This window comes from Stegastes partitus, unplaced genomic scaffold (assembly GCF_000690725.1).
Source record: "Stegastes partitus isolate 25-593 unplaced genomic scaffold, Stegastes_partitus-1.0.2 Scaffold134, whole genome shotgun sequence".
Taxonomy (NCBI): Eukaryota; Metazoa; Chordata; class Actinopteri; family Pomacentridae; genus Stegastes; species Stegastes partitus.
The window spans coordinates 126,966-146,349 of record NW_007577865.1 but is presented as its reverse complement, the minus strand read 5'-3'; the positions used below and the strand labels follow the sequence as shown (position 1 = coordinate 146,349).

Sequence of the window (19,384 nt, the reverse complement as noted above, 5' to 3'; positions counted from 1 at the left end):
GGTTAGGGTTGGGCAATTAACAGCATTGCTTCTCCGATATCAGTGCCACTCAGATTCTTCAAAATACCACTGTGCAACGGCAAATTTTCTTGCATTGTTGCTTGGTAGTGACCAAAAACATATTCCATAAAAGCAAACATCAGCTACATACTAATCCTTCACTTTGTTGAGTAACATATGTGAAGCTTACTGTAAATCGCGCCCACTGGTCAGTCATGTCTGGGACACTAAAGGCAGCAGCTTTGTGGCTGTGGGACGCCTGCTCTTTGTCAGTGTAGTACAATAAGATGCTCTGGAGGCCTCCACGAACTGGAGTGAGAGCCAAACCCAGCTCCACCACCTTCTGACGGGCATCTGTGATGGCGAAGAGCACGCCGCCTTTCTGGTTAGCTGGACGCACCTGGATAAATGAAATGGTAAAAGACATCAATGTCACTAAAGCTTCTGCATATTCGTCCCTTGATTGTGAGTATTAGTCACAGCATAAGACTCATAAAGCATAAGACAGTAGCAAGTCTCACAGAAGTCTGAGTACAAATGGAAACGACACATTCCTTCACATGTCTACTTTAACCAGGAAGGATTGAAGTTTCTACAAGTGTCAGGTCACATATAATTAGAAAAACAGGAACCTGCATATGCCGTTTTGAGTTATCAGCACAATCCCACAAGGTGACCACACAGTGAGGCATCAACTGACCATTAGCTGCTTTACATTCAAGTTCATATAACTCATATATTTTTGACTTTGACATAATCTCCACTAAGCTTTCAAAAACCCTAATGACAGCACGAAGGAGGTTTAAAAGGTTACAGGGTTCAACGTGTAGCATTTACCGTGGCAATGATAGCAAAGTCTCGGTAGAACGACCCCGGCACAAAGGTTTTGGTGAGTCGGCCGATGTTGGCGTCGGGCCCGAAGTTGAAGGCTGGGAAACCCTCGTAGCCAGGAGTGAAGGAGACCGAGGGAGGGAGGGGGACGCCAATTAACTCCGTCAGGTCAAGATGACTTCCTGAGCCTCGCTCTGAAAAGCACAAACAGGGATAATGTAAAAAAAGAAGAAAAGTTGAGCATGAAGAGGGAAGACCAGATGGAGACAGATGGAAATATGTTCTCCTTTCTATACATGTTAAAGTGAATAATGCATTGAAGTTCTGTTCTGGGATGTATTTATTTTAATATTTATGGAAAAAGATCTTCACGTTTCAATAAATTCACTGAGCAGAAGACACTATAATCTTTTCATTTTTCACAATATTAAACAACTGTTTCCCTCAATGGTGGGATAGCTTAAATATTTAGCTGCTGTAATTGTGCAGCTAAATTAGCTCCAGATTACAGATATTATTAACAGAAGCCTTTCTACCAGATGTCCGAACCCCCCTATCCTCCCCCATCCGTCTGCTACCTGTGTGTTGCTGCTTCATTCACCACATTAGAGTAAGTAGGAGATGTGCTTACAAATCACCCTGACATGGCTTTAATTTAACTTGATTTGATGTAGACTCTGCCCACGCCTCACTGCCCTACCTCGCATGGACATAATCCTCCGAAACAGAAAAGCACACACAATGGCTGGCAATTAGAGTATTTAGTGTCATGTGAAGAGACGGCTTCACATTCCCTTGATTCCTCCCCCCACCATGGAGCCTGTCTCCTGTAGCGACAAACTCTCACCTCAGCATTCCAGCCACGCTCACCTCTGCTACCTATATCGCCGTCATGCACACGCACAAAAAGATTTGCATACATTTAGGCAAACATCAAACAGACATGTCACCCACGTGAACACATGCAAACCCCAGACCGGACCAGACAGGCCAACATTTGGGGGTCTCTAATTCATCAGTCCGACCAACTGGAAACATACCTGATTAGAGGGTTTAGTGTGTGTGTGTGAGTCTGTGTGTGTTAGTGAACCGCTCACATCACTACAAGTGGACCTCTGCACATTTATTGTTGCAAACACAGGTGGGAAGGTGGGCAAACAAAACACACACACACAAACACACCAAAGCCCTCACAACCTCCAGTCCAGATGTGCACTCATTAGCACTCTGTAATGACTGCAAGAAACAGACAAACTCTCCCCTGAGAGAATTAAAGTAATAACCAGCATGTTAACCTGTGGCCGCTGCAGAGCTTTAACTTCATTCCTTCACTGTGAGACACGCATTTAAAAATAATGGTCAGTGTTACTGTTGGAATCTGGTCAGAGACTGACTTGGCAGCAGAGACCTGGTGGTGATTTAACCAGTCATAACTTGGATGGCAGCCACTTTAAGATACAGAGGGCCCATGTTCACACTGCTGTGAAGGGTTCTCAAGATCCAGGCGAGCCAAAAAAAAGAAGGATAAAAAAGGGGGTCAGTCGTACAGGTTTGTGAGAAAAGGGCAGCGAAGAGTCTCTCACAGTTTGGGGGAGTCAGTCCGCTGCTGAAAATAGACTCGGTTACAACATGCAAGTCTTCGTTAACTCATTATCTAACCATCTTGAGGGGGGTAAATGTATTTAGTCAAAAAACTATGGCTGCGTGTAATGTCAGTGGGATCACTCATGATGATGAATTCACACACAAATATTGTGTAACTGAAGTTATCAGCTACCAGTTGCCAAAACTTCAAAAACACAGAAAAAAAGAAGTTGGTTTTAGTTTATTTTCTCAACCCTTTCACACCACAACCTGTAATCAATGCTGTTTCCAGTCACACTTCCCTACAAGGCAGTAGAAAAGCTGAAACTGAGAAAAAATAAACAGATAAATGGATGTAATGCCTGACTTTTGCCTTTTTTTAGAGCAGTAATTTATAATAAGACCATAGAGAAAATGTGTTCATTCTTCCATCAATCATTTGTTAATAGTTCACTTAAAAATCAATATAATAAATCAATTTGCAATTTGCTACAAATCAATGTGTGATTTAGCTTAACCTCACCTGACTGTGCATTCCTCAAGGACCTAAAGCTAAAATTGCTCCTAGCTACAGTCAAAGCTAAGCTAGTTACCTTTCTTCCGGGTAAAGTTAATTTAGTTGTTTTTATTTTCCATGACTAGGTTTAGTTACTCCCTAAATTGCATAACAAACTAAATTTATCACCAAGAATTTAAAATGAGACATTTCAATTACAGGAAACAGCTAAAGGGTTTAGCTAAGGCTAGCAGTTGCTAGCTAGCATAGCATTGACAGCTAACTGTATATAGCTTCTTGGTTAAGTGTTCTCTTTTTTACAATTCAATAGCAATTTCAGTTTTGACTGTTTTTTTTTCTTTCCTTGGCATTGGAAGACTGAGTGTAAACACAGCACCAAACAGCAAAGATAAAGGTGTGACTAGCTCATGAAACCGGAATTTTTTTTTCTACTGCTTAGCATGTAGCCACTAAACAACCAGACAGTCACCAGCTGGTGGACCCTGAAACAGAGTGGAAATGATAAGTGAAATTTATCAGCCTTCCAAAAACACAACCACAATTACATGCTAATGTTTGATGGGGATGTAAATAGTCAAATGTTTCCTAAAAGTCATGTAAAGTGCCAATGATAATACTGCATTTTCAGCTTGTACCAATACTCAGAAATGGACAAGAAATTAAGAGAAGAGATTTTTTTTTTAATGTAAAAAAATTAAAGAATATCAGCAAATTTTAAGGATGTAAAAATGCAAAAGTGAAAGTTCCGCATTAAAAAAAAAAACTACATGGCTGAAAGTACAAGTGTTCTGTGAAATTTAGTTGAAGTGGAAACACAAGGGTAGTACACTAAGCGTTTATAAAATCTTTAGTCAAATATCTGGCAAATCTTTTTCGGTAATGTAACTTATAATACTTTTACTGTATGGTAAATATGCTGAACTGCTTTTTTTCTTTTTTTAACCACAGATTCACTCGCATACACAAACACATGTGTCAGAACACCTTATAAGTGAGTGTGGACAAATCCTACACTAATGACATCATGTGAGGTGAATTAAACAGTATGTAGGGCAAAATAATTCATATTGACATCAGATGAAAAAAGAAAGTTATAAAGATTCCTGACCTCCATTTATTAATTATTCCACTGATTTAATATTCCTTATTCCAATCAGTGAGTCATCATTCATTCACTCTCTAAGCCAATGACAAAGAGTTACCCAGGTCCCAGTTGTACTTCAGGTCAACCAAACAAAACTGTATTAATTCTTAAAGTTAGTTTTATTCATTGTTTTCAGCCCCACCAGCAAACTAATAACTCGGTCATTCTGCGTCGCATTTTTCCCTCCTCCTAAACCTAATCCCCGTCATGGTGGCCACATGGATGCTTGATCAGCTTGTGGAGACTTATAAAACCAATATTACCGACTCCCTCAGCGTTGCCACGTATAACCTTTTAAACCCATCTCGACCCTCGCATGCCACACAAAAGCTTCCCGCTGCCCGGCTCACACTCCCTCTAGCTTTCTCAGAGTGCGCTGACTTAGCGTACATCAGGGTAGGGCTGCGTCACATACCAGCACGCAACAATAACAATAAGGGAATCTGTGCTGCCTCTTGAGATGCGCTTGGACACGAGAATGGAAAATTCAAGATGCAACAAGTGATTTAAAGACTCTGCTGCACCATCACCATGGCCTACTGAACGAAACTTAAGCTCGTAAATGTAGTGGATGTATAAAACAAAGCATGAGCAGGTGCAATCCCTTCACATTAATGCAGGATTACTTGCATGACGAGTTAAAGCGTCTGCAGTCATTTAACAGCAGACAGAGATCAAGTGTATGAATTAAAGCTGCAGTAGTCGCTGTTTTTTATATGACAAATGGGGAAGGGGCCCCTCATAGACAAGCCCCTAAAGGACTCAACTTAGTTTCTCTCAGTTTTATGGAGGATTTGACCACTTTTGCTCTTTGTTTTGATGTCACCAGGCAGGTCCTTTTGCAACTTTTCTGCCAACAGAACAGCTTTAAAAATGCCCCGCAGCCTACACCACCTACCCAACGCTAACCCACAGCTAACAACTTGCACATAAACTACATCAAGTGAATAAAATAAATGAATAAATGCAGCTTTAAGGGCATTATAAACAGATTATATAACCTTATTGTTGCAAAATAGCCCAAATCCTGTCAGTTCCCAACCTGGGAGTTGATTTCTGATGCACGAATGATGTATGGTACATTTTTCTGACCTTTGCTTTCTTTATAGGGAAATACAACAAAGTGTGCACCAGATAGCATTGTTATTTTTGTAATTTGGTTGTAACTGCATCTTAAAAGGGTCACAAGCCAAAAATTTTTGATCTTCTGGTCCAAACACGATGGAAATAGAACCAATGTCAAATATTAAATATGTAAAGCAACTGCAATCAACTCTAAGCTACAATTTTTCCCAAAGAGAGACGCTGGGAAGGAATGCCTCCTTATTTCAACACTCACCACTCTTCCAGTGTTTTAGTGGTTTGTACTGGGACTTGCTTTTGCTGCCTCCACCTGGGTTCTCCTCTGGAGGTATCGTCCCAGGTTCTACGGTGCTATAACCGGAGACTGACACTCCCGGTGTAGTAGGAGCCGGCACAGACCCCTCTGACTGAGTCCCCTCCACAGCTTTCTCCGTCACCCTGCCCTCCTCTCCCATCCACTCTGTCACTGTCCCCGGGGAGTCGGAAGGGCCTGAGGACGTGATGGAGGTGACAGAGGTAGGAGTGGAGGGAGGAGAAGGGCTGGTTTTAGGTTCGGCCCAGAATAAACTCCACCACTGGGCTCGTACGGGAGAGGAGAGGATGAAGAAGAGTGCAAGAGAGAGTCGAAGGGCTCCCATCCTCTGTCTGTGCACGCTGGTTTAACTGCAGAACACGACTCAGGTGCAAACATATAGGCAAGGCAGGTGCAAGGTTTCCAGCGAGGAGAGGTTACTTGCACATGCAGAGTCCGGCGGGGTGACAAAGTAGTCCAGGAGATCCACAAGTGGCACAGAAAATATTGCGGGGCCTCTCACTGCATCTCTCTTGTTTCCTCCCTTTTTTTCTCTTCTTGTCCTCTTTGTTGTGACCTCTCCCTTTCTCCAGCAGTGTCTGTCTTCTGCTCTGTTTGTAACTCCCTGACGTCTCCACCCCCCACCCCCTTGCTCCCTGTGTAATTATTGACTCCCCCTGCTCTGGAGGGGGCACTATGCAACACAGCTGACTTGATTTTCTCTCCCCTTTTTTTTTTCTCAGACAGGAAGATTAGAGAGTTAGTTAGTTGACTCCTCCTTCTTCTTTCCTCTCTCTCTTTAGCAGAAAGGTCAAAATAAGGTTGCTTGAAAACCCCTTTCTTTAAAAAAAAAAAAGAAATAATAATACAGTTTTTGCCTTGTTGCCATGTCCATATGGTATTTTTTATGTGCTGGAAGACATATCATGAGTGACATCACTTTCATCATACCTAAAAAAGGCTGATTCAGACTTCCAGGGTTTCGTATGTCACAAATCTGAGCAACCAATCCTGTCAACTCTTTATTATTATTGTACTCCAGAATCAGTTTCCAGTTTGACCGTGTACAGCTGAATTACTCCTACAGTTTGTCACTGTGAAAGTAGTTTTTATAGTGTTTTGACAGAATCGTAGGTGAGCTGGAGTGCTTGAGTTGTAGCGAGTGGAGACGGGTGGGTGGAAGTAGAAGCAGGGACATAAATCCACACATTCCAAAAGAGGCAACTGTGTACAGTTACATCAAAACTATATTAAGGGATTATTTCCATGAAAAAAAACAACTTCTAAATATGTGATTTTATTACACACACATAAGATTTTTGAGGTTTATTGTATGACTGAAGATGAACTTTGGCAAAAACACCACAAACCCAACATCTTTACACATAAATGTTCATATAGGTAGTAGAGCACGAAACTCTGGACCCTTTGCCGACACAATCTCCACGAGTATAGTTATTGTCACATCTGCATGAGTAACAAAGTCATCCATTCATCCATCATCTATACACCACTTCATCCTCACTAGGGTCGTGGGGGGCTGGAGTCTATCCCAGCTGACTCAGGGTGAAGGCAGGAGACACCCTGGACAGGTCACCAGTCTATCACAGGGCTACACTTAGAGACAGACAACCAAGCACACTCACATTCACAACTATGGACAATTTAGAATCACCAATTAACCTCAACATGTTTTTGGACTGTGTGGGAGGAAGCCAGAGAACCCGGAGAGAACCCACGCTGCACGAGGAGAACATGCAAACTCCATGCAGAAAGATCCCAGGCATCCTAACCAGGATGCAAACCAGCTGTGAGGCAATGGTGCTGACCCCCAAGCCACCATGCAGCCCCGTAACAACATCAACAAATGTAAACTTCAGAAGCAAACAGTTTAATTTCATGTTGTACTTTTAAAAAGCTTTTACTGAGTGTTTTGCACATGCATTAGGACACAGAAGCAGAATATTCTTCCTCTATTTCCCATGGGACATAGAATGCTATTTTTTAGCTATATGGCACTTTCAGAAAAATGTGACAGAAATAACCGAAAAATAGAAAAACTATAAGAAAATACAAGTCAAAAAAGTGAAGTTTGGAAATTTACCAATACCAGCCCTGTCCCATTAACAGCTGAGTTCCTGCTCAACTATTTTATTGGTGCTACTAATGTTACTGACTGCAGGTGTAATCGATGGAGATAAGTACAAACATGGTTACAGCTTCTGTTTTGTGTGTTCTTTTCTGATTAGTTGTGCTTTTATGTAGGCACCAAGCATGACTGTGAATTTATGCTAAAATAGATCTCAGTGAGATTTTAATCCTCCTCAATATCCCTAAACTAGTCTGCTAGCTGAGGCAACATTGCTAACTAATCTACACAAAAGCCAGTGACAGTTCATTGTGATCTTTATGAAGTTTTACACTTTTATGAAGTGATCCCAAAACTCGACCCTGACTGCAGCCATATTCAGTGAGATGACTGAAAATATTGGATTTGCTAAAGCTGACCAGTTATAATGCAGGGGAGGTGTTCTTGATGTCGAAATGTTTAAACGCTCGTCTTAAAGGCAAATAATGCATCAAATCAAACCTCAAATCTGACTAAAATGGAGATGTTTTTGTTAAATTGCTGGAGGTTGAATGGAGGCATTTATAAAGCGTGGGCCTTCTCTCTGCTGCAGCTCAGTGATCATGGAGCACAGACAGGGGCCCCGTGTTGCTGATGACAAAGAGATGCCTGTTCTGTTGTATTGTGCGTCTCTAAACGTTTGGTGAGGTCCAGGATGAGGGCTGGAGTGCTGCTGAAGATGGGGCATCGTGTGTTTGTTTAGGCTGTTTAGGCTGTTTAGGCGCTTCATTTTAAAACAACACGACTTGAGGAAAACTACGGTGGCAAGATGCCTGAAATATGAGTCTTCCATCCTGTTGTACTTTAAGATAAATGTCTTTAAGGGTTAAAATGGAATTTGGATCAATTACAAGAAAGAACCAGTGCATGGATCTATAGGTGTAAGGAGATGGATGGTGACATCAGCACTTCCTGCTCATGTAATGTACATAATAAGAGAAAGGCAAGTAGAATGAGAAGCATTCATATTTTCTATCATTTGGGTTTATTTTTCTTTTAAATGGAAATACAAAATGTCAAAAAATATAATACAAATATTCCATGGATGATAGGGCTGCAGCTGTTATCCATCTATCTATATATATGTAAGTTTACCTTATATCTATATATCTTGAAATAATTTTAAATATCTTATCTCATTGTCTTGGTGAACCAACTTGTGATATTTTGCATAACAGTGCATGAAAACAAAATTAACTCACATTTTCTTTTCGCCCTTTCTGCCTTGATTGTCAGTTAATATTTGGCTACATTTTAATTGAAACCTTGAATTTCAGTTAAACCCATAATCCCTCAGGGTCAGACAAAAAGGCATTTCTGGGAGTTACATAAATCTCAGCTTTTCAAGCCAGAATTCAGCTGAAGCAAACAATAGAGCTTTTTCCACACCAGACATTTAGACTTTTTTTAAAGCAGAGGTGGTAGCGCAGTAATAATGGGGGGAAAAAATGGTTCTGTTTTATTCAGGCATCCCAGTGAACAACACCAGCATGCTAATACCTGGAAAACAAAGCAGCTGAGTAGAATCCCCCCATCATTTAGTGAATTATTTAAACCCTATTCAAATCAAAATGTCCTCTGTAAAATGCCTGTAGACAGTGGAGGTAGGTTATGATTACAAACTCCACTTGCTGCTGCTCAAGCACACCAGCTCACTTATGAGTCTGCACTACACAATGGCAAGTTGTAATGTTGTACTAACTCACATGTTTGACCTGATTCTGAAGAACCATACAGAAAGTCCCACCCTGCAGGTTGATGGGATTGGTTCTTTAGGTTTGTTACATATGAAATCCTAAAAACCTGAATCTGTGTTGTTGAGACTGTCATTGCCACACTGCAGTTTCAAGGAGGAAACGCTCAGCCATAGGTGAAAGTGATCTAACACAAACAGGGTTTTAGTTTTGTGGCTCATACCTTTAGTATAAATGTTAGTATTTTTCCAATCAAATCAGTTGTATCCACCAAACAAGCTCTGATTAGAAAGTTGGCTGGCAGCTAGCTGGTAAAAGAAAAAGAAAGAAAAAAACATTTCAAAAGCAAAAGAGCCAGATGTTTTTTCTCAGGTGCTGGTGGAGACCAAACAAGAGCTAAAAAGACAGACGTAATCACAGCATTTACATTCATGTGACTTAAAGCATTATGCCAAGCAACATTAATGTTATAGAACATTAACAAGCGAGTGTATTCAGATGTTTTCCTCATCCAGATGGGCCAGAATCACTCCTGCTGCTCATTACAAGCCCACTTCAAGTCAAATTAGAACCATTCTGTACTGGAGGAGTTTGCACAGGCGGAGCTCAGAGCAACATGTTTACTGTGATTTACCTTCTCTTGTCTGTTTTTACATTCAGCAGTAAGCAAAACCTGAATATTTCAAACCACATAGGCACTGCAAGTGTATGTTCTCCTGTCTCAACGTATCCATAAATGCTAATATCTGGACAGTCAAAGAGTTTGTTGTCATGTTGGCCCTGTCATGATAGCAGATGAACAAGAACTGAGGAGCACGAATTCAAATTTTACCCAAATTCTGTTTAAATTGGCCACTGGGTCCATCCACCACATGTGATGATAAATAATTTAACTGATTAAAATGATACACGACAGCCAATCAAATATTACTGAGTTGTCTTTTCAAACACTACAAGTGAGTTGGCTGTTGGGTTGTTTGGAGATCTGATTGGCTGACGGCAGCAAAAAGATCCATCATGACACAAAATTCTTTGAGAAAAACTACTATACAATGTTTTTGTGATGCTAGTTGTTCTTGCCAGGATACTACCAGTGCAGACTACATAGTTAGGCATTTGAGGATACTTTTTTATGTGTTGCACTTCCAGTTCTTACTCTTATTTCCAGTGATTCCTTCTGATAGCTGCCTTACCTGGTGTTGGTAGTTGCAGGTACGGTGTTGATAAGATTAACCCTGAGAGCCACTCTGCTGTGATGCATGAATAGTTGTGGGATCAAATGGGCGGGGTGGTCTCTAATGGAGCAGATGATGGGTTTAGGATTTAAAGAGAGGGCAAAGGAGGAACCCCCCCACCCCAGGGGAGAAGCTTGATTAGTCAGGGATGAGGGGGTGTAGAGTTGGGATGGGGTGAGGATGGGTTAACAGAGGCACAAGGGCAACACTGACGCATCACCGCAATGAAACCTGGAATATTCTGCCAACACAGGAGCACACATACACCACATCAGAGGTATGGAGTGTATAATCATAGCCCCCCTGACCCCCCACTAACCGCCCATCCAACTCTAACCCTGTTAAGCTGAGATGTTCTGACTGGTGGTTAGCAATTATACAGGTCGTATCAACAACAGGACGTGTCTTTAATGCAGTATTAATTGGTGTTGTTGTCCCATAGACACAAAAACTGTGAAAATCTGGCAGCAAGAGGGGGCAGAAAAAATAGGTAATAAAAAGGTATAATAATGTAATATTCATAAACTATGAAAACAGTGACAATACCAGCAAATGTATGTGAAATAATCATTTTTTCAGCTGATTTCAATCCAGTAAAACAGTGTAGTATATGGCTATGGAATGTAAAAAAATTATTTACTATTTGTAAAAATACAGATCGCTGACAAATGAATTACTGTTTAAAAATGAGGTGATTCTTCATGTGTATGTTTTTCTGTGATTTTACTGGTTATTGTTTGTAATTTAACAAAACAGGAAAAATCTGTACAATAACAGGATATTGCACAAAAAAGTTATTGATTTTAAATGTTAAAATATATGTTTTAACAGTGTATTATATCACCCTTGACAAACTTAAAGTTTTATCATTTCTGTGGGATCATTACCATGAGTGACACCCTTCATATTATATTTATTTGATCAATTTTTAATATTAAAGTTCTGATTTGTGCAGCTTTAATCATTTTTGATCACAAACTGTCAGTATTAATCTAAAGCAAAAATAAACCGGCCATAAACCCTCGTTTTAGAATTTGAATAAAACATTTTCGTACAATTGTTCTGTAAGGCTTCTAAAACACAGTTTTCTACAACTTTTTTTTTTTTTTTTTTTACAGAAGCATGTGTTATCAACCTCTATTGGCTAAAATTCTTAATCTAATTGCTGCAGTTTTATATATTTAAAAGTATCTGTTGAAATAAATAAAGGTTCAATGTCAGTGTTGTTGGTATAAATCTAATCTGATGTCTCTAAGGGTTTGTAAAAGCAGTAGTGCAATAAAAAACTGTTAAAGCATTGTACTTGTTAGACAGTTGTGATAACTTCTAATGAAATTGTGTTCAATCAACAAACCACATCAAGTTAGGTGAATTATTTTTTCTTCTATAATTAAAGAAAATGGAGGAGATTTGAAACCCTAAACTCAAGGTTGTAACAAAATTATTTATCAAGCCTATTTCATTAAGTTACCTCAACTTAAATTTAGTTTTAAAACAACTAACGCACAAACAAATTAGACACAATATTAAGTTGATTCAATTACTAACATTAATATGTCAACACAACTCATCAAATTTTTTTTTGCAATTTTAGAGGTTTATCTAAATCAGTAAAAAAAAAATTTGGTATTTTTTATTTTGCCCCATGCATTGAATAAAGTGATGAGAAAACGTTCCTTGAATCACTTTTTAGAATGTAGGCGTCACTAAACTGTTACCTTGCGAGGGCGACGGGTTGCATTCAGACAATAAGGATGTAGGCGATCCCCAACCTGACTTCCCTACAGGCGTCACGGCGTCAACAAGTAACAAAAAGAAAATGGACTCTTTCATGTGCAGCGGCTCCCACATTCTTATGAGTATTTTCAGACCTCCTTTTTTTTTTCTCTATACATGGTGACCCCGTTTAGGGCCTCTGGATTCCAGGAAGAGTCACCCCTTCACCCTTCACCTCTCTCTCACTTCCCGCTCTACCTAGCAACCGCCCCAACAATATACTCTAATTGGTTTACTGTCACAGCCAATCCCATGGGGGATGCTGTGAATTTATCCCCAAAAACAACCATTTAAGCGACCGCAAGACACAGACGGGGAATCACAAGATCAGGAGGCATGTGTCCTTATGGAGCTATGTGTCAAGGCAGATTATTTCTAAAGCAGTAAATATTCTCTTGAAGTTTCTGATACCAAAAGAAGTCACTTAAAAACTAAGATGGGTCCTCATTTAGTCATTAAAAATCATTATACATTTGTGTACCTATTAATATAAAAATGCCATATAAATTAAAATTATACATCAGCATGTCAGCCTATTTGTAATATCCACATCAAAGCAACACAATAAAGTCAACACAATCACACATGACCATAAAAATCAGCAGTAGGATGGTTCAAAACACTCTACCGCCACCTTGTGGGGAAAAGCAGGAAAACACAAAAACCACATGGAAGAATTGACCAAATCATAAAACCTGTGGTGGATCGAGGTATGTTTGGCTGAGATGATGCAGCAGATCCCCTCTAATAGTCACTGAGAATTAGAGAAATAGAGGTTAGGGTTTGATATGTCATCACTCCTTAGAGGAAAATAAATAGGATTACACACGTGGGGTTAATCCTTAATGAAATTATTGTCATTATAAATCAACAACTATCAGATGTAATAGAATGATTACCTCCCACCACCCTGGATCACTGTAACACCTTTAATGTACCATAATGGGGATTATGGTGTTACAGATCGAGAAAGCAAAGAAGTTACCTGAGTTAAAAGTCTCTTAAATGATGGATAACACTGAAAATTTTGCTTCTGTTTTTTTACTCTAAATGGTAAATCAAGAATATACACAGAAAAATTCTTGGATTGTTGTGCTGCTCGTTCTGTTTGCGGTTTCATGTGTTTGAATGTACAAGGACTTTGCCAATTAGAGCGAAAGAGGTTTTGGCTCACTGACCAGTGGTTTTGTGCCAGAATAACACAAGAACTCATTTACTGGAGGGACTACGGATTCTAACAGTGTTTTAATGAAATGACTTCATTTTCTTCTACTTTTCTGATGAGCAAACAACGTATGCACACTTATCTTCTGACATTTTTAACCAGGTCTGTGTGTCAGACAAAGCACAAACTTCTCTGCTCCAGTCAGTGTGTTATGTTTCTTTTGTTTACATGCATGTGTATGTTGGTATATGTGACTACATCCCAGTACTTTTGAGTGACACACCCTCTTAACCAACCCTGAGGCAGACAGCTGGGTGGGCGGGCCGCAGAGGTCAACAGAGAGGACCTGTTCTCAGGTAACGCTATACCACACATACACATTTTCAGACGCTCAAACACATGCACACTGTCGCCACCAGCCCAGCATTCAATGAAGCCTGTGTTGCAAAGCTGTTTTTTTTTCTTCTTTTTCTTCCCCATGCACCTCCCCTCCTTCCCTCCCTCCTCTTCCGCTCCTCCTACGACGTGTTTTCATTTCATATTTCTGGGCTGTTTTCAACACATTTACGAACGAGCGGCCACGAAAAGGCTGCACTAAAAGCTCACATTGTCACCGTGAATAATGAGTCCTTATCCAGCGTAAGATCTTATCAGCTTATTGGTAGCTGACAGAGCCACAGATAAGCATCAATAATGTGATTATTGAAGTCCAAGAAGGAACCTTGCACTGAATTAAGTCAGACTGCTTCAGGGAGGTGCAGCGAATCTGACTGTGAGCTGTTAATGGTGATAATCAAGATAAAAGAAGGAAAACTAACCAAAAAAAAGTGACCAAGCATTTTCATATTTGTGATTTATAGCACTTATTTTCATTAAAATTCCTCTCCAAAGCAACAACCTTAAATGTGCGTGTCTCCAGAATGATGACACAGATACATGCTGATGTCAGGGATGAAAAACAAGTTTTAACATTGCAACTCAGTAACTCAGTCTTATCTCTCCCTGTACACTCTCCCTATGGCACAAGGATGCCTCCAAACAAATTTAGAAAAAGAAATACAGTTTTCTCACTCCCTCAAGCTGATTTAAATCATTATTAAAGTCACATTAATGGCACAAATTGCCACCAAGTTGTATACTGGAGAGTAAATCATCTGTTATCTGATGTTAATTTGCTCTAGTTTGTGTAGCAGAATCTGGAATCTGGAGATCTCACTTGACCCGATGTGTAATTTACAACTACATCACTGAGGGGCAGCAACACTTTCTAGCTGTGCTCCTGCGAACAGTTTAAGGTTCAGCGGCGATTGCATGAGTGAGACGGTGTCTGTCCCTCTGATCGACTCTCGCTTTGTGTCCCGGACGGCAGGTGGGAGACTAAGAATGTCTGGAATGTGAGAGATGATGTTTGGACGTGCACGCGTGTAGACGCAAACGGTAAAACGCGCACGCATTCTCGCACACTTTGAACCTTCAGCTCAGTGAACACAAAGAGGGGACTACCTGCAGGCAAAAGGGGCAGCGTGGCCTGGGAATGGGTTAAAATCTGTCTCCTGAACGAGTTCAAAGGACAGACTGTTGAAGCCAAAACACAGCAGACAGGGGTAGCGGTGGCTGGAATATGGGTTGGAGCGGTGTTAATCATCATCGTTATCCATCATTTTTTATCAGCAATAATGTATTTATGTAGCATCTTTCAGAACAAATACCTGCTTTACAATGGCCCAAAAGCAAAAAGAACTTAAACCGTTACTGCATAACATTAGACAAATATAACAGACAAATGCAGGAATAATGCAACCCTGCCTCCGAAAAATTTAATACTGACAAAATGAAACTTTTATGTTTTGAAAGAAACATATTTTTTCCCTAAAGCTAAGACCCTGATGTGATAGGAAACACTTTGAGTCTAAATTTCCCTTTAACAACTTCCCTGAGGTTTTACACCGAAGGGATCAATAAAGTTCTATTCTATTCTATTCTATTCTATTCTATTCTATTGTAAATAAGGCACAAAGACCTCGTGGAATCATTAGTTTGGAATCGGGTGTAAAACCATTATTATAGACGCTTTTGGTTTTCACTTGCTGTTTGGTCAAGTTTGGGCACAAAAAAAAAACTGTGTTGTTAGGTTCAGAACAAGATCATAGTTTTGGGTAAAATGCACCTATTTATGTATAGAGCCATATAATATACCATTTCACAGCATGTTTGAAGCTTCTCCTCCATGTTTCTGGTTTGTTGGTGGAAAGGAGCGACAGTAAAGCAATAAAATAAACATTAGAAGCTTATTTATCATGTCATAAACCAAAATTATTCAACAGATTTTCCTCAAAACATAACTGAGAATGCAGTTTAGTTGCATCAAACCCTCATTTTTTAAGAGACATGGTGGAATAATCATGAGGGAGGTTATATGAGCTTGTTAAAGATATGATCAGGGCTCAATTCCAAGCTTGCCTCAAGAGAAATCTGCAGTGTTGTGGGTCAGCAAGTTACAGTCATGTGACCTGCATGTAATGAAAGTATGGATGGAAGTTTAAAGCTCTTTGCAAATAGAAAGGATCTGATTTATCTTAACAGAGAACCTAAGTGGAGGTTTAAAAGAAGCATCTGGATCTACTACAACAGCATCTGACTCATCTGCAGAATGTTTTGAGAAGACTTGTTTTGAATATTTGCAAAACAGGATTGTAATTTGGCCAAATGTGTTTGGCTTTTTGGAGTCAATAGAGAAATAGAACTGGGAGTTAATCTGCACAAAAATGGACCTACAGATTTATCAATACAGAATATAATGAAGAACCAAAGTCTTGAGGCGCTCCGTGAGTAAACTCGAGTCGTCAATGTACATTTGGCCACAGAGAATTTCCTATTGGAGAGATGGGACTCCAGCCCACTGTTTACGAGGTTCAATTAAAGCTGTACCAAAAGCTACAGTAGGACTGAAAAGCAATAAACTAAATGTCTGGGCGCAGTTGGCCTGTAAAAGAATATCTTTAAGCAGTCAGTGCCACTACCTTCCCTAAAACCTGACTACAATCCATCAAAATGCCAACTGACATTTATGATCTGCTCAGCAACTGTCATTTCCAAGACCTTGGCCAAGAGGTGGGTTGCTTATATTGGAACGTTTTTTAAAAATGGACCAGAAGTTGGCTCTTTGAGCAATGGTTAAACTCTAGCTTGGGCACTTGACAGGACAAGTGTGAGATATTAATAATGGCTATTGGGCAAATAAAGAGGTTGAATGGATTTTGTGAATACGTCTTGCAGAATTGTAATAGTGGCCCTCATATATATCAAATTAACCCCTTCAACCCTGGTATATTTTGAAATTTCTACCTGAATACCTGAATTTACTACCTGAATAAACATCCAAAAAATCAGATAGGTTCTATGGATAAAAGAGACTTGGGGAAATGTCTGTTTGTCCCCTTCACCAGGCCACAGTAAGACTGGAACCTGGGAAAGGAAAGACTAACAGTGATGCATCCATTTAAAGGAACACCAGGTTGTCTCTTCATGACCTTGATAAACTTAGCAACCTATATATATAAAAAAAAAATGGCAGCAAGTTACGTTTCAGATATAACCTGGTCACAGTACATGGACCTCCAGAGTGGAAAAGGTTAAAGTGCACCGATTAAAATCTTTTGGAGTGTTTCATCTTCAGTGTGGGAAAAGAGGGGGAAGGACAGAAGAGGAGGAAAGAATCAGACAGATGGCGTCTTTAGAACAGAGGATAAGAAAAGAGAACAGGAAAGATAAAAGCAGGAGAAAAGAAAACGGGAGAAAATTGGGAGTCAGAGAGGTTATCTGAAGAAAAGTCTGACCTCAGGCTGGGATTAACCCAAACAACTGACCTGTGAGCTCAGACTTAAAAAATCAACCAAAGGCAAAGAAGGTACAGCGCCAAAGTTTGATTTCAGCAGTACCTTTTTCTTGTATTTGAGCACCACCCACGAACAGAGCCACGAGTCAGGAGAGTCTCGATTGCATTGTGCTGAGTGACAAATCTTGCTGTACTCTGTGTCGGCTTGATCTTATCAGGAAACTAATTTAAAACAAGACCTGAGCTTACTGACATAGATAAGTACTACAGAAACCCTGTATGTACAGCTCATGTGTGGATTTGTCTGCTTGTTGTTCATGTAATACTGGCGGTGAAGCCACAGCTAAAGTTGGCTGTGTCATTCAAAAGCATATCAGGAATCTATCTGGAAGAAAAGTGGCATAGACAACGCACCAGTTTGTCCAACTTTTAAATCAAATCTGTGTGCCTGTGATGAAAGCCTCCATCGCTAAAGTTAAGATAATTTTGGATAAAGACTCTGGCACAAATCCAGCCAATTACATTACACAAGTCATGAGGATAAAATAACAGAGACACAGCTGACTAGACAAATTTGGAATGTGGTCCAGGCCAGATGTAGTTTATTTAACTTTCAGAATCTTAAAAGGTTCCCTCCGTGTTTAAGTGATCTGAATCTTACAGCGTGGACACACTGAGTGCTTTAACCAGCAAACTCAGAGGCTAAAGGGCCTTGTGTTGGAAACTAACCACCCTGCCCAAGTGCCCTTTAGCAAGAAACCCTGGAAACTCAAGGTTTGTTTCTGTGTGTGACCTCTAAACTCGAAGGGTTCGCAGGCTTTCGCTGACATATTTACAGACACAGCAACATGTTATAACTGAACATATAAATCAGTTACTAAGATTTAAAACTGTACTTGTTGCATTCTGGTGACAGCAGACATTTGTTTAAAGCAAATCAGATCGAATAAATGGCAAATTTGTAACGCTAAAGAGACAGACATTTCAAAAGAAACAACAACACAGGGCATTTGATGGGTGCCTAGAATTCCAAAATGGGATTATATGATCATTTACTGGATGTGTAATAGGGACTGGTTTGGTAATTTGTTTGCCATATCAGCTTAAAAAAGTTGATTTTGTATTCATAGCCCTTTCCATTACCTCCACATGTCTCCACAAATGAAGAACTAATTTGTTTAACAAAACTCTGAGGACCAGTGTTTCGCAAGGGTTTGCATGAGATCAGTGTCATCATTTCATCAAGTATGTGAGAGTCTTCTAACGATGTCCACTTACATTCATACGTCCAAAATGTGTCTCTGCATGGGGACTGCACTACAACAGCTGTAGTGCACATGTGCACAACACGTAGACGTCAATCTATTGGACATGTATGGAATGGAGTCCGTCTTGTGGACTCCAATTGGACAAGAAAGTAATATATTAATAACAACTATGTGTCCATGGTTAGTTGGTGGTTAGTTTGTGTAGTATAGTCAATACCTGGACACAAATTTAAGGCCGCATACAGAGGGATCAGCAAAGAGGAGATACAAAAATGTACATCATGGGGACCCTAGCAGACTCTTGCATTCTCACAGACATAGAAATATGGAGTCATCAAAGCTCTACTGTCTCTGTTTTGTTCTCCAGTTCCAATCAGAACTATCTGTCTCTTTAGCTACCAAATGCTCCACTAGCTAGCTGCTAGCCGTGTCTGTCTTTAATTTGGTGTTGGGCAGCTATAGAGGGTTTATTGGAGATGCTCCAGGCAGATTTACATATGTGCCATATTTGTTCCATTTCTTAATGGTGGGTTTAACTGTACTCAAAGGGATATGTAGTGAGTTGGAAAGTTTCTTGTATTCATCCCCTAACTTATGCTTTTTAAATAACTTTTTACAGAGTTGCTTGAAGTGTTGTTTTGTCTTCATGGTGCAGTTACGGCCAGGAGTAGTGATTCACCAGTAACTGGACCTTCTAGTCCTGCAGGTGTCTTTATACTAGCATCACTTGAGATACATTCACAGCACTCAGATGACCTCCAATTTACTAACTGTGTGACTTCTACCTCCAATTGTCTCCATCCATGTTGAATTAGATGGGTCACTTTAATGG

General features: G+C 40.0%; 1 protein-coding gene across 1 annotated transcript in view; it reads right to left on the bottom strand.

Annotated features, from left to right (window-relative positions):
• Positions 1–19,384, bottom strand: part of col15a1b (collagen, type XV, alpha 1b) — a 59,908-nt gene that overhangs the window by 28,955 nt on the left and 11,569 nt on the right. Inside the window, exons 3-4 of the mRNA XM_008278845.1 lie at positions 838–1,025; positions 191–400 (exon numbers count right to left, since the gene is read on the bottom strand). Coding sequence (XP_008277067.1) covers positions 191–400; positions 838–1,025 — 398 coding nt within the window. The remainder of the gene's footprint in view (positions 1–190; positions 401–837; positions 1,026–19,384) is intronic.